This window comes from Mastigoproctus giganteus, chromosome 5 (assembly GCF_048544385.1).
Source record: "Mastigoproctus giganteus isolate SK-2022 chromosome 5, ASM4854438v1, whole genome shotgun sequence".
Taxonomy (NCBI): Eukaryota; Metazoa; Arthropoda; class Arachnida; order Uropygi; family Thelyphonidae; genus Mastigoproctus; species Mastigoproctus giganteus.
The window spans coordinates 145,329,594-145,354,199 of record NC_143579.1 but is presented as its reverse complement, the minus strand read 5'-3'; the positions used below and the strand labels follow the sequence as shown (position 1 = coordinate 145,354,199).

The window sequence follows — 24,606 nt, the reverse complement described above, 5'->3', positions numbered from 1 at the left end:
TAGATAAAGGACGAGATTTTAAAGTGGAGTGTGGAATAAAGGATTCCATTCCTGCAAGAATAATTTCACTGACACGATCAGAGCAAATGTCGGCATCAAAAGTTTTGAAACAGTAGTCTGACCAAGGAAAGAAAAGAAATCTCGCAGGTCATCCCATTTTGCATTCTTGTAATGCCAAACAATACGAGGTTGGGAATAGCCATTGGAGAAGAGACATTCACCAAGATGTGATGTGAGGTGCCTACAGGACCACTCACTTCGACCGTGTATTTAGAAGGGTTGGTTGTGAGAAAAAGATCAAGCGTGTTGGCTGTATGGTTACGATTGTCTGGTATTCTTGTAAGTAAATGTACCATCTTTTCAAGGTTATCAGAAATTGCAAAAGCCTCAGCATCTTGACCAGCTGGGTCAGTGTGACTAGAAAACGGAAGCCAGCTGGAGTTGTGAATATTAAAATCACCAAGGAAAATTACCTCACTGTTAGGAAAGTTGGACTGGAGGAAGTCAAGTTGCAAAGAGCTCCATGTGATTAGTGGAGTTAGGAGAACGGTAGAGACAGTAGATGAATTTGACACATGAGGTAGAGAGATTTTAAGCCAGAGAAGATCGAAGAGAGGAGATTCCAAATTACCAAATCTCTGACAGGGAATATTGGAATGGACATATGCACCACCTTTGGGGCAAAAGGACTCATATAGCGAATAATTTGGACAACTGAGATGAGCAGTATTTGAATTAACCGATAACTGAGATTCTGTCAGAAAAAGTACATGGGGTTTGGCAGACTGTAAGTGGAAATGGACAATGTTGATATTAGAATTGAGACCATGTATATTTGTGAAATGAACTAGGAAGTGTTTGGGAGGTTTAGATCTTTTTGCAGACAAGCTTACTCTATTAATCTGACAATTCATGGTGTATTCAATAATAAGAAAAAGTGGGTATGAAGTAATGAAATTATAGGATATGATGTACACATGGTAAGAATATACCCAGATCCTTGACATAATGTGGCCTCGACAATGCCCCCGTATGTACACTCTCGGACTCCCTCCAGTCACTATTTGGCAGAGTAGAGTTAGCAAGATTATACACTAGCTGATCCTGAAGCTTCCTAAAGAGTTACCAATAAGTTTGTTCCAGTGTACTGACTAGCGGCTGGCCTGCGAACACCGTTTTAGAGCTGTGCCCTTGAAATGTAAGGAAGATTGGATCTCGCCATGATATCATCATAACCTCAAAAGTCATCAGTCATACTGCATGGTGGAAGAGATAGGGAAGAGTTTACCGGAACTTAGCTCTATAGACTAAACATGGGTTCCACCACTTCAAGCCTCCAATAAGCAAAGTGGTGGTACTGCACCGGTTGATGAGAGTCATCTACCGTCTAGTAATGCCTGGTAACACAGAGGGGCGGCATTACTCCATGTGGTGTGGGTAAAACCTCCATGTGCATGGAGGTTTTACCTAGGATTACTAACAGTCCCACCATCGTGAAGGTGCAAGCAGAGGATTTGGCTGTCATAGACTATCCGGACTTCGCCGAAATTGGGTCTGCTTGACTTCAATGTCAACCGAATATCAGTTCCATCAGCGTTTGACTCCCAGCTAGTCAGTACAGCTTGTCTGGTATATCTGAGAGAATGTCTGTGACATCTTCAAGGACCAACCTGAGGATGACCATGAAGCCTTTCTGTCTGATGTTGACCATGAAGCCTTTCTGTCTGATGTTGACCACAAAGCCTTCCTTGTTCTTCCGTTGTATAAAATTGTCTGATCTTTTAAAATTAATTGGCTTGTTTTTTGGCATTCCTAGTGTTAAGTGCCTGCATGTAAGACTTATGTCTGATCTTGTTTTGTCTTTCCTGGTCCAAAATGACTTGCAGCTTAGCTGTCAAAACTTCATTTGCCATGTATATAGTCAATGTTTCTGCCATTTTCTTTCAGCAATTTATTGTCTGTAGTCTGACAGCAGCGGTGCCCAGTCAGTCTGGGCAGTTATGATGCCCTCAGAATTGCCTCTAGTGGCAATTAGGTGCTTATAGGAAGACTTTGATGTTGTATCCATCCTAATTGTACTTACAGTATCTGTTTGGGGTATATGTATTGTTTCTGCAGTTACTGGCTTTTCTCGATCAGGTTTCTCTTCATCTTGTAGTTAGAAAGAGTCAGTTACTTTAGGTTTGCTGGGCTTTCGTTTACTGGCAGGAGTAAAATTATAATTGAAGGATTCCCTGGAAGTGTCATCAGTATCCAAGATAAAAGCTCATTTTTTGAGTGAATACATAGTGTATTATTATAATGACGTTTTCCCACTTAATGTTTTTTAAATATAGAAATTCTTTATTTTTAATATTAAAAAATATTAAACAATATAAACATTTGGTTATCAAACAAGTTAGTGCATTGCATAATTTTAGTTTGTGGTAAACCACCGAAGTAGGTGAAATGGCATCATTTTTTACATCTCATATTGCGAATATCTTCACAACATTAGTCTTCTCAGTGGTGAAGCATTGCTTATTGGAGGTAGTGCAATATCAGGGCAACTCGTGAAGGCATTCACAATATGAGATGTAAAAAATGATGACACCTACTTTGGTGATTTACTGCAAACTAAAATTATGCAATGTTCTAACTTGTTCGATTAGTCAATTTTCTGTAGTCTTATGCTTTTCACCTTAAAACCTTTTTAGTATCAGAATTTTGATATAATGGAAGTGACATATTGCAATTGTTTTCATCGATATTCATAATTGGGTAGCTTCGACCACGTGAAACACAGTGAAGTATTTGCCATTAAGTTCTGATTTTTCTGAACAGTTCTGAATTACTTAGTAGATTGTTGCTCTGTGTTATTGTAATTGTGACCTTTTAAGGTATGTTGAAACTCCAAAGGAGCTCATCTGTCCAACTTGGTAATGAGTTTAATGAACCAAATGTTAAGCAATTAGAAATTCTGAGTTTAAAAATGTTTCCCATAGGCAGAGTAACATATTTATAAATTCTGAAATAGTACTTAAAAGTGTTCATTAACTTAAAATTCTGAAATAATACTTGAAAGTGATCTTTAACTTACGTATGTGTATCTTTTCATTTGTGTAGTTAATATTTCATACCCATCAGTCATTTTCCCTTCAAAGAAGTTTTCACACGTAAGAAGTTCTAACCTCCAATCCTTTGGAAAACTTATTATCTGGGTTCTACTGCATTTTCTTATGTATTTTATGTATTTCAATTGTTTTCTTATGTATTTTATTAATTTTATTGTATACTTGATATACAAGGTGTCCAAAATGTTTTGCCCAATTTTGATACAAATTATTGACCAGTCGGTAAAATAAAAACCAAATTACGAACTATATTTTTATCATTATTACTATTATTTAGTACAATCAGAATGCAAAAAGGACAATAATTTTATTTTACAAATTACTTTAGTTAATGAATTAATTAAATTCATTGGCTGTTCAAATTATTCGATGCAGTTTTGTAATCATCCTACCACCATAATCTAAAATTAAATTTAAAAAAAATTATTTAATTTAAAAAATTTAAAATAGTATAGAATATATAATAAACAATAAAAATACACTAGACAATAAATAAAAATATATTTAATAATTTGTACCAAAATCAGGCAAAACCTTTTTGGACACCCTGTATTTTATTATATACTGCAGGGGTGGCCAAACATTAATTTGTAATGCGATCTACTTTTTTGTTCAAAATGTGCCTTGAATTATCATCTCAAGAATTTCATTACACATGGTTAAAAAAGTTAATCAACACATATTGAAAATTGTTGCTTATAAATTTTAAAATTAATTACAATTCAGAATTCTTATTTTAAATTCATATGTATTTAAATTTTTAATTTATGCAAAGTTTGTGTCTTCATGTCATCTGCCAAGCTTTCAAAATCAGGGACAGCAGCAGCTGCTACTGTGGTAAGGCCAACTGTAAAGAATCTTCTGTATGCAAGTCTGTAAGAGTAGAGCGACTGTCTGTTCGTCTTTGTTTGTTTCAAATATGAAATGGCCAATTCACATAGATATGTGGAACCAAAACAGGAATTTAAAAGTTTGCTGCATTTTTTTTACATTTTGGTACTTTCCCGGCAAACATATTTCCAAAACTCTGATGATCTGGCTTTTAGGAAGATATCGTTTTGCAATGTAATAATTTCAGTTAAAAGTAATATTTTCTCAATGTGAAAAATCTCACGATTTTTTTTCTGCAATTTGTTTCGTATCTAAGTTGACATTAAATGGATAAGAAATATGTTGAACAATGTCTTCAATTGTTTTAAAATCACCTAATGTGGTTTCAAAATCATCCACAACTTTCTCAATTTCAGAAACATATTTCTCACTATTAAATTCAAAAACAGGATGTTTTTGCAAATGAGCTTGCATATTTGCAAATTGATCGAATTTTTTTTCCTTGAGATCCTTAGCCATTACCAAAAATTGATATTTATTTCCAGAAATACTAGTACTCATGTCATCCACATTTTTATTTTTTCCTTGTAATTCCTAATTCCGATCACTTAATTTACTGGTAAAATCTGCCAAAAAAGCCAGATCACACAAACACTCTGTATCTTGTAGCTGCTGATAATAATTAGCATTAGTAGAGGCATATGATGCAAGAAAGCAAGCTTATGCAGCATCAGCCAAAAAAAAAAAAAAAAAACTTCCATTTCACCCCTCCATTCGTTTGAAATACCTGTCCAGCTGAGCCTTAAATTTATTTAGGCTATCAATTTCCACAACAAGGGATGGAAGTCTGTTCCATCAACCCACTACCCGCTGGCTAAAGGCAAATTTCCGCACATCTATCCTACATTTTTACCAACGATGTTACCAACAGTAAATTCTAAGTGGGAAGCATTCAAGGAATTAATCATGGAAGCTACTAAAAGGTTCATACCTATTAAGAAATATTGTTCAAGGTGTAGGCCTAAATGGTTGTCAAATGAACTAATGAGACTCGTAACAGAGAAGAAAAATGCATGGGATGCATATAAATTATCAAGCGACTCAGAAGCCTATGGCAAATATAAGTTAATCTGTAATCAGGTCACAAAGGAGGTTTGGCGGGCGAAGGCAGATTACGAGAAATCCTTGGCAAAAGATGCTAAGAAAAACAGCAAGGATTTCTTTACTTATATAAACTCTAAAAGGAAGGGGATGAATCTGATTGGTCCACTTGACATCGATGGTTCGACTGTTGATGATCCTGCTCAGATAGCAAACAAACTGAATGAGTATTTTGCATCTACATTCACACGTGAGGAATTATTAAGGTTTGAAAATGGCAGAAGGTTAACAAATTGTAGCATGATACTTAATGATTTTGTAATAACTGAGAGCAAAGTGGAAGAGAAATTGTTGAAGTTAAACGTAAGAAAAGCACCTGGGGTGGATGGGATCTATCCAGTTATATTAAAGGAGGCGGCAAAGCAACTAAGCAAACCCTTAGCCATAATTATGAGAGCATCCTTGGACTCAGGGGAGGTTCCCACGGACTGGAGATGTGCAAATGTATCCCCAATTCACAAAGGGGGATCGAAGGGTGACACGAGTAAATACAGACCAGTTAGTTTAACTTCTGTTCCGGGTAAAATAATGGAATCACTGGTTAAAGATGCATTGCAGGATCATCTAGACAAGACTGCAGCAATAATTCAGACACAGCATGGGTTTGTTAAGGGAAAGTCTTGTCTGACAAATTTGATAGGATATTATGATGTGGTTACAAAGGAACTGGATGCAAAAAATAATTTTGATATCATATATTTGGATTTCAGGAAAGCTGTTGACACTGTTGCGCATGGAAGACTATTGTACAAATTGGAGCAGAATGGTATTAAGGGTAAGTTGCTACAATGGATAAAAGGATGGTTAAGTGCTAGAAGACAGAGGGTGGTAATCAATGGGTGCTGCTCTTCTTGGACTAATGTTATTAGTAGAGTCCCACAGGGTTCGGTGTTAGGTCCACTGTTGTTTTGTATATTTATCACTGATATTGATGAATGTATATCAGGCTTAATGTCGAAGTTTGCAGATGATACAGAGGTTCGCAGGGTTGTTAATGACAGTAATGGCAGTGTGCTACTGCAACAGGATCTAGATAATTTGGGCAGATGGGCTAAGAAGTGGCAACTGAAGTTTAACCTTGACAAATGCAAAGTATTACATATGGGTAAAAGTAACCCCAGAGAAACGTACCAACTGTGTGGTACTACACTTAGGGTGGTAGAAAATGAAAAAGACCTGGGAGTAATTGTGCAGGCAGATATGAAGTTTTCTGAGCAATGCAGACAGGCTGCCAGGGCAGGTCATGGGGTTTTGTCAATGAGATATAGGAATTTTGCTAGCAGAGAAAAGGAGGTGATTATCCCTCTGTATAAGGCAATGGTCAGGCCACGGCTTGAGTACTGCGTACAGGTCTGGAGGCCTCATTTTAGGAAGGATGTAGATTTACTTGAGCGTGTACAAAGAAGGGCAACAAGATTGGTGAGGGGAATGAAGGGATCCTCTTACCAAGAGAGGCTTAAGTTCTGCAAATTGCAGTGGCTGAAGACTAGGCACTTGCGCGGTGATCTGATTGAGGTATGTAAGGCCTTGAATGGGTTGAGCACGCTGAATTCTGATGGGATCCTTCCACTTGTTCAGATTACGAACCTAAGGGGGCATGAATTCAAATTAAGAAAGGACAGATGTAGAATAGATGTGTGGAAATTTTCCTTTAGCCAGCGGGTGGTTAATTGCTGGAACAAACTTCCATCTGTCGTTGTGGAAGTTGATAGGTTGAATAAATTTAAGGAGGAACTGGATGGGCATTTGGAGGGATTGGTGTGATTTTTATTTTTTTTTTTTTGGCTGATGCTGCATAAGCTCATACATTTGCTTTCTTGCATCACATGCCACTACTACTACTACATCTGTCTTTCCTCAATCTGAATTTATGCCCTCTCAGGTGATTATTCTGAGCAAGAGGTAGAATCCCATCGGCATTGAGCATGCTCAAACCATTCAAGTTTTTATATACCTCTATCAGATCACCTTGCTGGTGCCTAGTCTCCAGACACTGTAATTTTCAAAACTTAAGCCTTTCTTAAGAGCAACCCTTCGTTCCATTCACTAATCTTGTTGCCCTTCTCTGTACTCGTTCCAGCATCTCTACACCCTTCTTGAAATGAGGCCTCCAGACCTGTATACAGTACTCAAGGTGTGGCCTGACCATTGCCTTATACAAGGGAATAATCACCTCCTTATCCCTGCTGGAAAACTTCCTGTATATCATTGACAAGACACCATGAGCTACTCTTGCAGCCCGTCTGCACTGCTCAGGGAAAATTCATATCTGCCTGCACAATTACTCCCAGGTCCTTTTCATTTTCTACCACTATTAATGTAGCACCCCAGATAAACAGCAACCCCAGATACGTTGCTCTGGGGTTGCTGTTTCCCAAATGTAGTACTTTACATTTGGTCAATGTTAAACTTCATTTGCCACCTCTCAGCCCATCTGCTCAACCTTTCCAGATCTTGTTGCAGCAGCATAGCGTCAGTAGTGTCTTTAACAACCCTGCCAACCTTTATATCGTCTGCAAACTTGGACATTAAGCTTGATATACCATCATCAATATCATTTATAAATACAGAAAACAGTAGTGGACCCAACACTGAACCTTGAGGGACTCCACTAATAACATTACTGCACAAAGAGCAGTGTCCATTGATTACCACTCTCTGTCTTCTCCCACTCAACCTTTATCCATAGCAGCAATTTGCCTCCAATGCTACGCTGCTCCCATTTGTGCAGCAGTCTTCCATGTGCAACAGTATCAAAAGCCTTTTTAAGATCCAAATATATAATATCAAAGTTATTCCCTGCATCCAGTTCTACTGTGACTGCATCATAGTATCCAATCAAATTGGTCAGGGAAGACTTAACAAAACCATGCTGTGTCCGAGCTATAACTGAAGTCTTGTCTAGATGATCCTGCAATGCTTCTTTAACCATTGCCTCCATTAATGTTACTGGAACAGAAGTTAAACTCGCAGGTCTATAATTACTTGTGTCAGCATTTGATCCTCCTTTGTGAATTGGGGTCACATTTGCACATCTCCAGTCTATGGGTACCTCCTCTGAGTCCAAAGAAGCTGTCATAATTATGGCTAAGGGTTTGCTTACTTCCTTTGCTGCCTCCTTTAATATAACTGGATAGATCTCATCCACCCCAGGTGCCTTTTTTATGTTTATCTGCAGCAATTTCTCCTCCACTTTTCTCTCATTTATTACAAAATCATCTAGCTCACTGCCAGAGTTTACTTCACTTCTGGCATTCCCTTCCTGAATAACTCCTCATGTGTGAATGTAGATGCAAAATACTGGTTTAGTTTGTTAGCCACCTGAGCAGGATCCTCAACTGTTGAACCATCAATATCCAGTGGACCAATCTGATTCATCCCTTACCTTCTAAAGTTTACATAGGTAAAGAACTCTTTTCTGTTTTTCTTTGCATCCTTTGCCAAGAATTTCTCATAATCTGCCTTTGCCTGCCTAATCTCCTTTGTGACTTGGTTACAGACCAGCTTATACCTATCCTAGGCTTCCATGTCACCCATTAATTTATATGTATTCCACGCATTTTTTTTCTCTGCCATATGTTTCATTAGTTTATCTGACATCCATTTAGGCCTAAACCTTGAACAATATTTCTTATTTGGTATGTTAAGCCTAGGAACTTCCAAGATAAGTTCTTTGAATGGTTCCCAATTTGAATTTGCTGTTGGCAACATCATCAGTTGGTCCCACTGTATAAAATTTAAATACTGTCTCAGACCACCGTAGTCACCTTTACGAAAGCTAAAATCCTTTCCTTTACCCATGATGGTAGTTACCTCTTTGAATAAATCCCACTTCAGCACACTGTGATCATTGCCACCTAGTGGTTCCTTTATCTGCAGATTCTTAATGCATGAAGAATCACTGCTGATAATGGGATCAAGAGTATTACTCCCCCTAGTTGCTTCCCGAACATGCTGATGTAGAAAACAATCATCCAGTAAATCCACAAAAGCCTTGCTAGTGTGTGAGTGACCAACCCACAAATTCCAGTCAATATCTGGGAAATTAAAATCCTCCATTATAAGACTCTGATTTTCTGGCCCACTCTATTTCCCTGTACAGTTTCTTATTTTACTCATCAGAGTCATTAGGCCTATAGCACACTCCTACTCTCAATTTTGATCTCCCAGTGCTTATGTCACACCAAACTGACTCGACCCTGCACTGTCCAGCGATGTCGACTGGCTTCAATTCCTTGGATTTTATGTGTTTCTTAACTAATAGCATAACCCCTCCTCCCTTCCTGTCCTGTCTCTCCTTTCTGTACACATTGTACTCCCCAACCCAAATTCCAGTTCTGCCTTCATTATATCTGTGTGACACCACGTCTCTGATATTCCAACAATATCTGCCTTTGATGTTTTCAGCAATACCCCAAATTGTATATGTTACGCCAATACGTTTACACCAATGCTAGGAATTTGGTAAATAAATTTGATGAATTTGAGGCATTGCTCAACCTAGCATTGGTGTAACATATAGAATTTGAATTGTATATGTTATTCATATTATTGTTATTTGAGCAATGCCTCAAATTTATTTACCAAACTCCTAGCATTGGTGTACATGCAAGTATACATGCATCTGCCTCTATCACCTTGTTTAGACTCCGCTATCTTCAGTAGACATCTGTTGCAGCTCCTGACAAAACTCCATGCAAACTTGCTATTGCTCAGATGTAAGTAGTTTTGGAACTCAGCATGCACAAACATGTGTCAAATGCAAATGGTCATGGAGAATAGCATGTGTGCTCCCTATGTTAAAAATTTCCTTCCAGATGCTTTGTGATATTCCGTTTATAGAATATCACATTGTCACTTTAATATAACTTGATTTGAATTGTATTTGTTATTCTTATTATTGTTATTTAATAGTTGAATGCATTTTTTATGGGAAGTGTTTCTGCTCCATTTCAGATTCCAAGACCAGAAAAATTTTGGGTAGTTTTCTGTGTTCATGATGATAAAGAAGCCTTCCTTGAGTTCTATGAAAATCGTCGGAGTGCATATTCACATAAGTCACTTAAGAGTATTTCACTGAAGCATTGTCTGCACGTATCGCCCACAATAATTGTTCAGGAAAATGATTATGAATTTGTTATTACACTTGATGATGATGTCATTAGATTGGCAGCTTCAACCAGGTAATCTAAATATCTATAACTAGATATTTCAGAATATTCCTGTTAAGTAGAATGTGTATACTAGGAGACATTACATAATTATGTGTAGACATTTTTTATGTATATTTGCTTTATCTGTTTATCCCTCAGTTATGTTGTGCTTGCCTTAACATTTATGCAAAATATCAGAATTGATTGGAATGATATGTGCTTTGTTCCTAGATACTGCCACAAGAGTATAGTGGTTAGTATAGTGTTTTTTTTTTTTGTTTGTTTGTTTCTTTCTTTTTCACTCTGCTTTTTTTTTTGTATGTCCAGGTTGATTCCTATTACTGAGCAGAGAAATTTTCAATAAAAGTTTCGATATTTTCCCCACTACTCAGAACTGTAGCATATGGCCATTCACATGGAGTTGTATGGTTTTGCTCCTTAAAAATTTGAATGTTTTTTTCCTTTTTCATGTATGCCAACAAATATAGTATGCATGAATTTATAAACACAGTATACCATTGCCAATAACATGGTGCACCCTTGTGATCCCAGTACAAAATCTTTGTTTGGGCTTGCATTTCTCACCCCTTTTTAGACCACTAAAGGAAACTTTATTGCAGCTCAGCCCAAGCAGTTGAGTATAGCATTTCTTAGTGATTTAGATATTAGAAGTGGCCTCCCTCATAAAGCATTTGATTTTAGAGAGGATGAACGTCTTTTTATTTACACGGTTATTTAATTTTGCTCTTAAGAGTAAAGAATTAAACATGTTAAAAAGAAAGAAAAGACAGTTTTTTTTTTTATATATAATTAACTGACTTTATTAATATGCTAACCTCTCTTTCCCACTTTGTCGCTGGTGGTACTACACCTGCCTCCACACAGTGGGGCTGGAAACCCAAGAGAAAAAAATTGTTCCAGGGCTAAAAGGAGCCAAAATGAAGCATAAAAGTTATCCCTCACTCGAGCTTCTTAGTTCTACCTCAGGAAATGAGCATAACATATTACATACAAAAAAGCAACACTATTCCAAAAGGACTGCCACCTTTTCTCATATGCCACTTGTAAACTAGCCATTTTATGAACTCCATCTCTTGTACAGAAATGTTCTGATCACCTAAAGTGATGAAAGACAAGACTGTTTTGGAGATCTGTGTGAGAGAGACCACAAAGGCTTCCAAATCTTGAAGATATTCCTCTAAATTTTACACCTCTTGCCACTTTAAATACTTCAAAAGATGTTCTGTTTGAATTGGACTTGCTAAATGCATCCAAAGGAGAACTAGTTCAGGAACTACACAATGGAAAGTGGCATACAGGCAAAAAAGAATTGAAATTGGAAAAGATGGTGCACCCATTCTCACATACATGCAATTCTCATATTTTCTATTCCAACCCTTCAATCAATATTTGATTATCAGCAGTGATGCTTCATGCATTAAGAATCTGCAGATAAATGAACCACTAGGTGGCAGTGATCACAGTGTGCTGAAGTGGGATTTACTCAAAGAGGTAACTACCATTAGGGGTAAAGGGAAGGGTTATTGCTTCCGTAAAGGCGACTACGATGGACTGAGACAGTATTTAAATTCTATACAGTGGGACCAACTGATGATGTTACCAACAGCAAATTCAAAATGGGAAGCATTCAAAGAATTAATCTTGGAAGCTACTAGGCTTTACATACCAACTAAGAAATATTGTTCAAGGTTTAGGCCAAAATGGATGTCAGATGAACTAATGAGGCATATGGCAGAGAAGAAAAATGCATGGGATACTTACAAATTAACACATGACACAGAAGCCTATGATAGATACAAGTTGATATGCAACCAAGTTACAAAGGAGGTTAGGCAGGCGAAGGCAGATTACGAGAAATCCTTGGCAAGGGATGCAAAGAAAAACAGCCAAGAGTTCTTTACTTATGTAAACTCTAGAAGGAAGGGGATGAATCAGATTGGTCACTTGATATTGATGGGTCAACTGTTGATGACCCTGCTCAGGTAGCTAACAAACTAAATGAATATTTTGCGTCGACATTCACACATGAGGAGTTATTCAGCGAGGGGAATGCCAGAGGTGTATTCAACTCTAGCAGTAAGCTACAGAATGGGAGTAAAGTGGAGGAGAAACTGTTGAATATAAACACAAGAAAGGCACCCGGGGTGGATGGGATCTATCCAGTTATATTAAAGGAGGCAGCAAAGGAAGTAAGCAAACCCTTAGCCATAATTATGAGAGCTTCCTTGGACTCAGGGGAAGTACCCATAGACTGGAAATGTGCAAATGTGACCCCAATTCACAAAGGAGGATCAAAGGCTAACACAAGTAATTATAGACCTGTGAGCTTAACTTCTGTTCCAGGAAAATTAATGGAGGCACTGGTTAAAGAAGCACTGCAGGATCATTTAGACAAGACTTCACTTATAGCTCGGACACAGCATGGTTTTGTTAAGGGGAAGTCTTGCCTGACCAATTTGATTGGATATTATGATGCAGTCACAAAAGAACTGGATGCAGGGAATAGCTTTGATATTATATACTTGGATCTTAGAAAGGCTTTTGATACTGTTGCACATGGAAGACTGCTACACAAATTGGAGCAGTGTGACATTGGAGGCAAATTGCTGCTATGGATAAAGGGGTGGTTGAGGGGGAGAAGACAGAGAGTGGTAATCAATGGACACTGCTCATCGTGGACTAATGTTATTAGTGGAGTCCCTCAGGGCTCAGTGTTGGGTCCATTATTGTTTTCTGTATTTATAAATGATATTGATGATGGTGTATCCAGCTTAATGTCCAAGTTTGCAGATGATACGAAGGTTGGCAGGGTTGTCAAGGACACTACTGACACTATGCTGCTGCAACAGGATCTGGAAAGGTTGAGCAGATGGGCTGAGAGGTGGCAAATGAAGTTTAACATTGACAAATGTAAAGTACTACACATGGGAAACAGCAACCCCAGAGCAACGTATCAACTCTGTGGTACTACACTGACAGTGGTAGAGAATGAAAGGGACTTAGGGGTGGTTGTGCAGGCAGATATGAAGTTCTCTTAGCAGTGCAGATGGGCTGCAAGAGTAGCTCATGGAGTATTGTCAATGATATACAGGAATTTTTCCAGCAGGGATAAGGAGGTGATTATTCCCTTGTATAAGGCAATGGTCAGGCCACACCTAGAGTACTGTATACAGGTCTGGAGGCCTCATTTCAAGAAGGATGTAGAGCTGCTGGAACGAGTACAGAGAAGGGCAACAAGATTAGTGAATGGAACAAAGGGGTGCTCTTACGAAGAAAGGCTTAAGTTTTGCAAATTACAGTGTCTGGAGACTAGGCACCAGCGAGGTGATCTGATAGAGGTGTATAAAGCCGTGAATGGTTTGAGCATGCTCAATGCTGATGGGATTCTTCCTCTAGCTCAGAATAATCACCTGAGAGGGTATAAATTCAAATTGAGGAAAGACAGATGTAGGATAGACGTGCAGAAATTTGCCTTTAGCCAGCGGGTGGTTGGTTGGTGGAACAGACTTCCATCCCTTGTAGTGGAGGTTGATAGCCTAAATAAGTTTAAGGCTCAGCTGGACAGGTATTTTGAACGAACAGAGGGGTGAAGTGGAAGTGGGTTTTTTTTTTTTTTTTTTGGCTGATGCTGCATAAGCTTGCTTTCTTGCATCAAATGCCTCTACTAATGCTAATGCTAATATTTAAAGCTGGCTATCTCAGCTGTTGTACATGACCATATATTCTATCAAGGAATATATGGTCATGTACAACAACCATGTAAAGCCTATCAGATACTCGTGTCAAATTTTTGGCACTTGAAGTTCATACTCAAACAGTATGCAGAGGAGACTTGGTGTGTCCCAGCTGCAGTTATAAAGAACACAAACTACTGCATAGCACAAATGCCATTCTGTCCAAATTCTAACAGCAGTTACTCAGCTTATTTCAAAGATGGTGAGGTGTGGAAAACTGGAAAGAATCCAGAAATATAAGGCAGAATATAAGGTAACCTCTCAGGAAGCAAGGAAACATATTTTATAAAGTGAATCAAAATATTCATTTATGCAACTGCAGTGAAGAAATGCATATGGAAGAGTCTGTACCTCTGAGCACCTTTCCTGCAGATTGGGCTCGCCTTTTTTAATGAATCTCCAGCAGTTTTTTAAAAAAGGTGCCATCAACCAAGCCAACATTCCAGTCTTCTTTAGATGTGGAGGTTGATGTTGTCACCAGTCTTGATGAAACCAATCTAGAAATACATGCAGAGGAAGGTATGGGTATCCAATTTTCCCAAGAAGAGATAAACTAGAATTGGATCCTCATAAACAAATATAGCCCCAGTATTGCAGTGAATGATCAAATATCAATGATATGAAGGATCAATGAATGATCAAAACAAATGTAAGCATTTATTGCTGCAATGATGCATGTAATGCTGCAAAGAAGGAAAAGAATAAGGCTTGGAATCAGGTTTGGAAAAACTGACTATCCAGTTTTTTCATAGCCAGTGGTTAGATTTTTCTAGAGTGGTTAGAAGAAACTGAAAGTGCATGCTTGCTGTAACAAATGGTAAGCTAACAAGTTAGTGTACACAGTTTCATTTCAGACTTGCTCAATTTTTATTTCTTAAATTAATCTAATTTTTTCTTTGATTAACTGAAGTGCAAAGTAAATAATTAATTTTCTTGTTACCAATTAATTACAGTTAACAAATAATGTATAAAAATAATTGTTTTCGCTTTACTGCACGTACCTCACGACATAATATGCACCCCACATTTTGTAATACTTTATAATCACAGTGTGTAAAATGCAATATGCATTTAAGGCTCTGTGATTTAATAATGTAAACAATCATAATGTGCTTTTGTAATGCAGTATATCTTTTCTTATTTCTTCCTGGATTTTAATAACAATTCAAATATGATATATACAGTGTACAGTGTAACCTTGATATAACGCACCTCTTTATAACACAGTTTTGAATATACCACAGGTATGATCATTTCCCCCAAAACAAATTATGAAAAAAAAAGTAGTGTATCCAAAGAATGTTGAAACTGGGAAATGTGAATCTTACCATACATCCTTATTTCCAAGAGGGGAAATTAACTAAAAACTGGCTGTATTTGCTTCAATATATTTAGTTGCACAGTAATTTTTGTAAGCAACAGGAATCATCAGAGACTAATTACTGTAGATACCCAATTTCTCCCCTCAGTTAGAAATGCAATAAAAGAGTATCAGTGGAATGCTAATTATAAACAGCTACTTCTGGAGGGGAATACAGCTACCATTCGGCTCCGGGTGTCAAGCGTTTCCATGGCCAAGCGATCTCTGAGCTCTATAAAGCGATTTCAAGCATTTTCCTTCAAAGGATTCACTCTTCTTATTAAGTTTAAAGTTAGCTTCTCTTAAGTTTTTCATAAAGTACAGTAGACTTCATCTTATAAGTAGTAAGTTAAGTCAGGAAATAAAAGACGCCTTTCCTTTTATTTTATTAGAGTTACTAACCCAACTAACCTAACAACTGCTTGGCGTTACTCCTGCCTCCCCGTGGCGGGGCCGGTAACCTGAATGGGAAAACCAACCCTCAGGGCCAAAAGGAGTACAAAATGGACAAAGAAACCTTTCCTCCACTTGATCCATTGAGATCCTCTACCGATAAAGACCAACCTGATCATGACTCCTATCAAAATAAAAGACAAAAAAACAGATCAATGTCAACAAGATCACCCAGCCTTTCTCCTTATTCATTCTCTATCAGATTTTCCTGCAAGCAAATTATCCCCATTTCTAATCCAGAAATGCTTGGAAAATGCTGCAGGATCACCGAAGATGGTTAAACGATTACAGTCTGGAGACTTGCTGGTAGAAAACAATGAAGCCAAAACACTCAGAAATATTATTGAAACTGACTACATTTGATGGAATTCAGGTGAAAATAACACCGCATGCCACTCCGAATACCTCCAAAGGAGTTATAGCAGAGTGGGATTTCATTAACATCTCAGAGGATTAAATAGTGCAAGAATTGGCAGATCAAAGAGTAGTATACACAAAAAGAATTTAATCCGAAAAGATGGAGAATTAAAGCCTACATGAAACATAATAGTGACCTTTAGCACTCCAAACTTACCAACAATGGTTAAAGCAGGGTATCTAAATTGTCGTGTACGTCCATATATACCGAATCCCATCAGGTGTTATAAGTGCCAGAAATATGGACACTCCCAAATAGCATGCTATGGCACTATGATTTGAGTGTGTTCTGTCGAACTGTGGTTCGACAGAACACACTCAAGCTGATTGTACCGTAAACACCTTCACTTGTCCCAATTGCAAAGGTAACCATCCGGCATATTAAAAAAATTGTGAAATGTGGAAAGTGGGAAAAAAAATACAAAACAGAAAACAAAGTAATGTACCAGGAAGCCAAAAAGCATATTATGCAGTTTATGCCAAAACGCATGTATGAAAAAGCAACCCAACATAGCCTTTCCATTGCTACTCAAACTAACATTATAGTCCCTCCAAACACTTCTCTTTCTGATTGGGCCAGATCCGAGCTTAATGCTAACACGCAACCTGCCAAACACAATCAACTGGAGCAAGGAATTAATACTCCAATTTCAGTACCACCCAATATCCCTGAAACTTCTAAAAAAAGCAGACAAAACAATACCAACAGACCATGCTCAGACAAAGAAACAATCCTGTATACATATGGATGTGGACAATAAAACTGACCCACAAGAAACTATATTAGAACTTCATGCGGAAGAACACATGGATACAGAGTAACCCATCTTCCCCAAAAAAGATAGAAATAAAACAGATCGTTACAAACAAACTGCTCCAAAAAAACAGACTGATCAAACCATAACTCCTAAGACCAAGTAATGCAGCACATACTCCAATGGAACTGCAGGGCCATGTGATCCAATATTGATGAATTATACGACCTGATCAATAAGTATAATCCATTGAGTATTTGTTTGCAAGAAACTAATTTAACAAGACAGGAAACTCTCAATTAAAAACTACACAATTTTCAGAAAAGATAGGAATACTGCAAAATCTGCACACGGAGGGATAGCGATTTAGTTAACTCTAAAATCTTTGCTCGACACATATCTCTACAAACCGACTTGCGTGTTGCACTTGGAATAACTTTCATTTCAATATACCTTCCACCAAACAGTACCATCATGCTAAAAGAACTAGAAGATCTAATAGCTCAAGTGCCAACACCTTTCTGCCTCTTAGGAGATTTCAATGGTCATCACCCATTATGGGGATCTTCTGACATGAATCAAAGAGGACAACTGATTGAGACCTTACTGAACCAACAGCAGTTAATCACACTAAATACTGGCCATCACACTGGCACCTTTGTAGCCAGGTGGGAAGGAGCAGCAGTGCGTAGCACACACTTCTTGATTAGACCGGGGTTCGAGCCCGTCATCACCAAATACGGAGGATGCAGAAAGGTCAAGGAATGACCACCGCATATCCCGGAGCAATATGGCCTTCGTTGCTAATGCTCCTAAAAACCAAACCATTAAGGCCATCACACTTATTTACATTTTCCCACAGGATCCACCTCAGCAATTGATCTGTCAATCTGTTCTCCAATTTTATTTCCCAGTATGGAGTGGACAATCCTAAATGATCTGCACAACAGCGATCACTATCGAATTATATGCAAAATTCAAACAAAACAATTCCACTATCCAAATTACAGAGTAAAATGGAAGTTCTCAAAAGCAAATTGGGCAAAATACTCAGCCATTGTGTCTTTTGATGATCAATTTATTAAAACATAACCGATAGACAACGTCACTGAGCACAACATTTCCACACAAATTTTGAAAGCAGCATCTGAAGCAATCCCTTAGTCGTCTGCTGACCAACACAGATATGTAAAACACTGGTGGAATGAGGCTTGTAACAGTGCCAGAAAGGAAAAAAATAAAACTGCTAACCTCATATTATACAAAAAACAAAAGGCAAGAGCACAACAAATAGAAGGCAAGCCAAAAAAGAATCCTGGATAAGATTTGCCAGTACCATCACAAAGAACACTAGTAGTCAGTTAATATGGAAGAAAATTCAACAATTAAATAATAAATGCATTCCTTTTTCTGCTCCAATCTTAATTAAAAATGGACGAGAACTGTCCTCTCCTAAGGAAATAGGCGATTTCCTTGAAGAGACTTTCAGTCAAATATCGGCAGCATCTGCATATTACAATTCTTTCCTGAAAATCAAAACCTCTGCAGAAAAATATAAAACAAATTTTAATACAATCCAATCTCTTCCTTATTATCAGCCTTTCATCGTAACTGAACTCCAAGAAGCTCTGAACAGATCAGCAAATAGTGCAGCAGGACCGGACAAAATCTACTATATAATGCTCAAATATCTAAAAAATACAGCCTTAAATCTATTATTAGTTTTCTATAATCGAATTTTTCTTGAATGTGTTTATCCTTCCTCATGGCGTCACTCTATCATTCTTGCTTTTCCAAAACCAGGAAAGGACCAATTACTTCCAGAAAACTATTGTCCCATTTCTCTCACTAGCTGTTAGGGTAAAACACTAGAAAAAATGATACATAGCAGACTAAAATGGATCCTTGAAGATGAAATGCTGTTAAATATCAATCAATATGGTTTCTGAAAAAACAGATCCTGCATAAGAGCCGAAATTAATATTCGCAATGCATATGTTAAAAACGAACATATGGTAATGGTCAGGCTAGATACTGAAAAGGCATTTGATACCACATGGCATTATGGCATTCTTTGAGAGCTCCATTCCTACGGGTCGAGAGGACACTTACCTCAATTCATTCAGAATTTTCTTAAGCACAGAACCTTTCAAGTCTGTCACCAGAATGTACTTTCACAGTATTTTGTCCAAGAAGAAGGGGTGCCTCAAGGATCTATCCTTAGTGCCACCTCTTCGCAATTAGACAAAACCTCTTCACCATGACACAAAATATTCCCAAAACTGTAGAAATATATTTGTATGCCGACGATCATGCCATTCACCAAACATTATCATCATAGAGAGAGACAGTTACAACTTTCCATAAATAAGTTGGAGACGTGGACCCTACAAAATGGTTATCGCCTGTCAGAACAAAAGACGATCGCGATTCACTTTTGTAAAAAAGCGCAGATTACATCTAGAGCCTGAACTTAAATTAAGAAATTAACCAATCCCTCTTGTCAGCAATATACGATTTTTAGGTTTAACACTAGATACTAAACTCAATTTTTTGCAGTGCATATAAGTTACCTCAGAACCATCTGCTTGAAAAAACTCAATATACTCAGAGCCATCTCAGCTCTGGCATGGGGAGCAGATAGATACACTCTCCTGTATTTGTATCGATCTCTCATCAGGTCACATCTAGACTATGGTGCAATAGTCTTTGACTCATCTAAGAAAACTACTTTCAAGACTGAATATCATACAACACAGTGCTCTTCGTACAGTTCTTGGGGCTTTTTGAACATCCCCAGTCCAAAGTCTCTATATCGAAGCAAATGAACCACCACTCCATCTAAGAAGGAAAATGTTACTCCTCACCTATGCAGCCAGAATTAAAAGCCTTCCTGATCATCCCGATCAACCGTTACTTTTCAGTCCTGAATGGATAACTTCTATAACAATAAACCCACTGAAAATAAACCAACTGGTATTAGACTACAAGAATTGATTCAATGCTGGAATGTACATCTTGAAAACACACTTAAAGAAACCAGAATACCTGATCCACTCTGGTGAACAAACTCAACTTACTGCGACACCTATTTCCAACAATGGGGGAAAAAGTACCTGGAAAATTGTAACATAAAACAACTGCATGCAGGACATGCTTCTAGCAATGTGCAGAGCTGCATATAATCTATACTGATGGCTCAAAATCAGATGCTGCCGTAGGTGTTGCAGTAGTCTTTCCTTCATTTAAAGTGTCTGTATCTCTTCCGACTGAATGTAGTAGTTATACTGCAGAACTGTATGCAATTCAGCTAGCTATAGACAATATCAATATCCGTCTCAACCCCAGTAGTTTAATATATACAGACTCCATGAATGTGCTTTGCAATAAGTAATAAAATCTCAACCCCACATCCCATAGTAAAAGAAATCCGGTCTCGTCTAAATCATTTGCAGGATAAGAATCGTACTGTAAGTTTCTGTTGGATTCCAGGGCATACTGGCATCACAAGTAATGAAACAGCAGACCAGGCAGCCAAGCACCCAAAGAGCAGTGCACCAACATCTTACCAAGTACCCTACATAGACCTTGTAAAACATATCCGACATATCTGTAGAGACCAGTGGTTAAACCTTTGGAAGACACAGACAAACAATAAATTATTTGAAATTAAACAAGAACCACAAATATGGAACTCCAGCTTCAGACAAAACAGACACGAAGAGGTAATATTGGCAAGATTGCACATAGGAAACACACACACTTGACCCACCTGTTCCTGCTCATGGGCGATGAACCACCTTTATGCACTCATTGTTTATCTCAACTAACAGTTCGCCCTATCCTCTTAGACTGTTCTTTTTGCTCATATCAGAAATACTAACTTCTGCTCCCTGGCCCAAATCCAAGAACCCTTATCACTAACCCATTTGTTGGGAAACAATGCTAATCTAGATGAGCTTTTCACCTATCTCAAAAAAACCAAAAAACCAGACTGTATGAACATCTCTAATATCAAATAAAGCAAATTTCCAGCATCTATCCAAACACTAGATTAGGCACTTTTTGGCCTAAGTTGCCCTTGTGCCATTAAACTTCTATACCAACCAACCAACAGATACCATTGGTTAAGTATGTTATATTAGTTACAAAATAATTTTTTTAAAGAACAGTACATGGCATCCTTTCTTCAACTAGAAGTTACACTTGCGAATAGCAAAAATTGCTAAGGGCTAAACTAGGCAAAAATGTACATGGCGACAAGTGATTTATGGAGAAATCATGTGACTTCACTTTAGCAAAATGATTGGCTGGACAGTTTGATTTTCATTTAGTTTTCTGAAAACATGGTAAATTCTAAGTCATCAGAAATAAATACATGGTAAAATTAGTAAATCAGTAGGACTGAAGTAATGCCTACCAAAAGAAAAAAAATTATGCAGTTGAAGAAAAGTTAAAGATTATCAAAAGAGTTAAGGGTGGTGAAACAAAATGCAGCATATTTCACGAGTGTGGAATTCCAGAAGGAATGATTTGTGGATGGATAAAAGGGGAAGAGAAATTGCATTCATTTGTAGACTCCATAGAAGATGAAGTAGGTATTCAAAGAATGAAAAACTAGGCTTTGTGAAAACAGCGATGTGGACCAATGTTTATACAAGTGATTTCTACATAAGCTTAGTGAAGGAATACAGATAAATGGAGTAATTTTGAAAGCACAGGCACTTAAATTTCATAAGCTGTCTTGTGGAGATGCTGACATGTTTAAAACTTCTAAAGGGTGGCTTTGCAGATGGAAAGCTCATCATGGGATATCCCTGGTTAGTCTTGTAGGTGATTCTATATTTGGTGACATTACAGCAGCAGAAGTGTTTCCTGAATTTCTGCATAATGTGATTCAAGATTGTGAATTCACAAGAACAGTTGTACAACTGTGATAAAACAGTGCTGTACTAGTTCCTCCATACAATCTTTTGTACGGGGGGGGGGACATATTAGCACAATAAAGACCACAGACTATGGAAAATCTGCTGTGACTGAACACTTCTGAGAGGAGAACCACCAAATTTCTCCAGCTGATGCCATCATCATTGATCATTCCCATGAAATGGCTCAAGAACTTGCAGATTTGTTCTTCGGAACATAATACCATCAATAAAGATAGGGGAGTCCATATTCACCCCCTCTTTGAAACTGTAATTCTTGGGTTTAACAGTTCCACCTGGCGCATTCTCGAGCCATTTCTGGTCTTTATGCATGTGTGGAGGATAATTCCCATACTCCTATAGTAACATGTGCCGTGAGCTGCGATCCTGCTGATGTTATTTCAGGATGTGCTGTGACAGTCAAGTTTTACTGTTGATAAAGGAGGTGGTCACCTTTGAAAGCTATGGTTGTTTTATCAGTTTTATCTTGTAGTATTTTGTATGTTTTAATTTTATACACCTAAACCTCTTTTTATGCAAATTTTTTTTTTACGCGAATTTGGAGTTATGCGAATTGGGATATCAAAAATAATTTTTTTACACGATTTTTATTCACTTTTACGCGACCAACCTAAAGTCTAAGTTAGGAAAAAAATCTGTAATTCAAGAAAATTCTGAGAATTTTGTAGAATTGCATTCTCGTTTCAATTAAGAAAATTCTAAATTCCCCAAATTACATAACTGACTGCTCATAAACAAAAAAAAAACAAAAAACAGCAGATGTTTGAATTTGGTTTCTCGTATCAACTTGGAAAATTCTTACGAATTTCATTTATTGGGAATTCCCCGAATTACATAACTGACTGCGCATAAAAAAGCAGTTCTTAGCAGTTTGAATTTGGTGTTTGAGTAGACAACACAGTTACCTCATTTTTTGTATTTGCATTTTTTAAGTGAAATCAAAATAAAAATCCCATTATAAAATTAATAATTTTTCCAAGAAATAATAAATGGTAAGCTACATTGTATGTATTTTTCAAACTTATTAACCGAAGATTTTAATCCAGCCCTCACATGATGTTGCCGATAACCAAAAAAATAAGGAAAGCCGTTTCCTTGGATATAAAAATTCAAATTTTAGATCGTCTTCAAACTGGGGAAGGTGCGACGGCTGTGGGTAAGCATTTTGGAGTTCGTGAATCAACTATCAGATCTATAAAGAAAAATGAAGAGGCTATTAGAAAAGCGGTGTGTTCTGGTACAAAATCGAGTGCGAAATTATCATCATACACAAGAGATGTGGTTCTAGAAAAGGCCAAAAAAGCTTTAGTGATGTGGATAGAAGATAATGTACAAAAAAGAATGCCAGTTGACAGAAATTCCATCAAGCAATCAGCATTGAGATTTTATGAACAGATTAAAAAACTACAGCCAGATACTTCATCTCAATTGAGGAAAAAATATGAATTTCATGCAAGCAATGGTTGGCTGGCTAAGTTTATTAAAAGACATGCTCTTCATAATATAAAAATTAAAGGTGAAACGGCTTCTGCTGATGAAACAGCTGCTAAAGCATTTCCACAAAAACTTGCGTAAAGTGCCTGCCTGGCAACCCAAAGGTCGCGGATTCGATTCCTGCCTCGGGCTTGGATCAAAGTACTGCAAAAAAAACCTTGGGAGGTTCATTATGGCCACAGAAGCTGATGTGCCAACAACTACGAAAAAAAAAAAAAAAAAAAAAAAAAAAACTTGCTAAAATAATTGAAGATGGAGGTTATTTTAGGAGCATTAGCAACTAAGGCCATATTGCTCAGGGGATATGCGATGGTCATTCCCTGACCTTACTGTATCCTCCGTATTTAGTGGTCACGGGCTCGAACCCAGGTCTAATCAAGAAGCATGTGCTACGCACTGCTGCTCCTGCCCACCTGGCTACGGAGGCGCCTATGGAGGTTACACTCGTGAACAAGTTTGGAATATGGATAAAACTGGCCTTTTCTGGAAAAAAATGCCAAACAGAACATGCGTATCAAAAATGCAAAAAACGGTTGGTGGATTCAAAGCAGCAAAGGATCGCATAACACTCCTATTTTGTTTGAACGCTTTAGGAGATTGGTTGTTAAAACCACTGCTCATAAATCGATCATTAAGACCACGGCCAATGAAAGGTGTAGATTTTCAAAAATTGCCAGTTTGTTGGATGGCCAACAAAAAAGCTTGGGTGACCATTGATATTTTTACTGAGTGGTTCCACAAACATTTTGTGCCAGAAGTTAGAGGCTATTTGAATGACAAGTGTCTTGAATTTAAAGTGCTTTTGATTCTTGATAATGCACCCGGTCATCCTGCCATAGAACACCCAAATGTGCTATTTTGTTTTCTGCCGCCCAATACCACATCATTGCTACAACCTCTAGATCAGGGTATAATTGTCTGACCAATATCTTGTCTGACCAATTTGATTGGATACTGTGATGTAGTCACAAAAGAACTGGATGCAGGGAATAACTTTGATATTATATATTTGGATCTTAGAAAGGCTCTTGATACTGTTGCGCATGGAAGACTGCTGCACAAATTGGAGCAGTGTGGCATTGGAGGCAAATTGCTGCTATGGATAAAGGGATGGTAGAGTGGCAGAAGACAGAGAGTGGTAATCAATGGACACTGCTCAACGTGGACT

At 37.7% G+C, this 24,606-nt stretch overlaps 1 protein-coding gene across 4 annotated transcripts in view; it reads left to right on the top strand.

The window, feature by feature from the left end:
* Positions 1–24,606, top strand: part of LOC150085748 (uncharacterized) — a 639,529-nt gene that overhangs the window by 139,493 nt on the left and 475,430 nt on the right. For all 4 annotated transcript variants that reach the window (XM_090374215.1, XM_090374216.1, XM_090374214.1 and 1 more), the window contains one exon: positions 10,062–10,288. In XM_090374215.1, the coding sequence (XP_090230341.1) occupies positions 10,062–10,288 (227 nt within the window). The remainder of the gene's footprint in view (positions 1–10,061; positions 10,289–24,606) is intronic.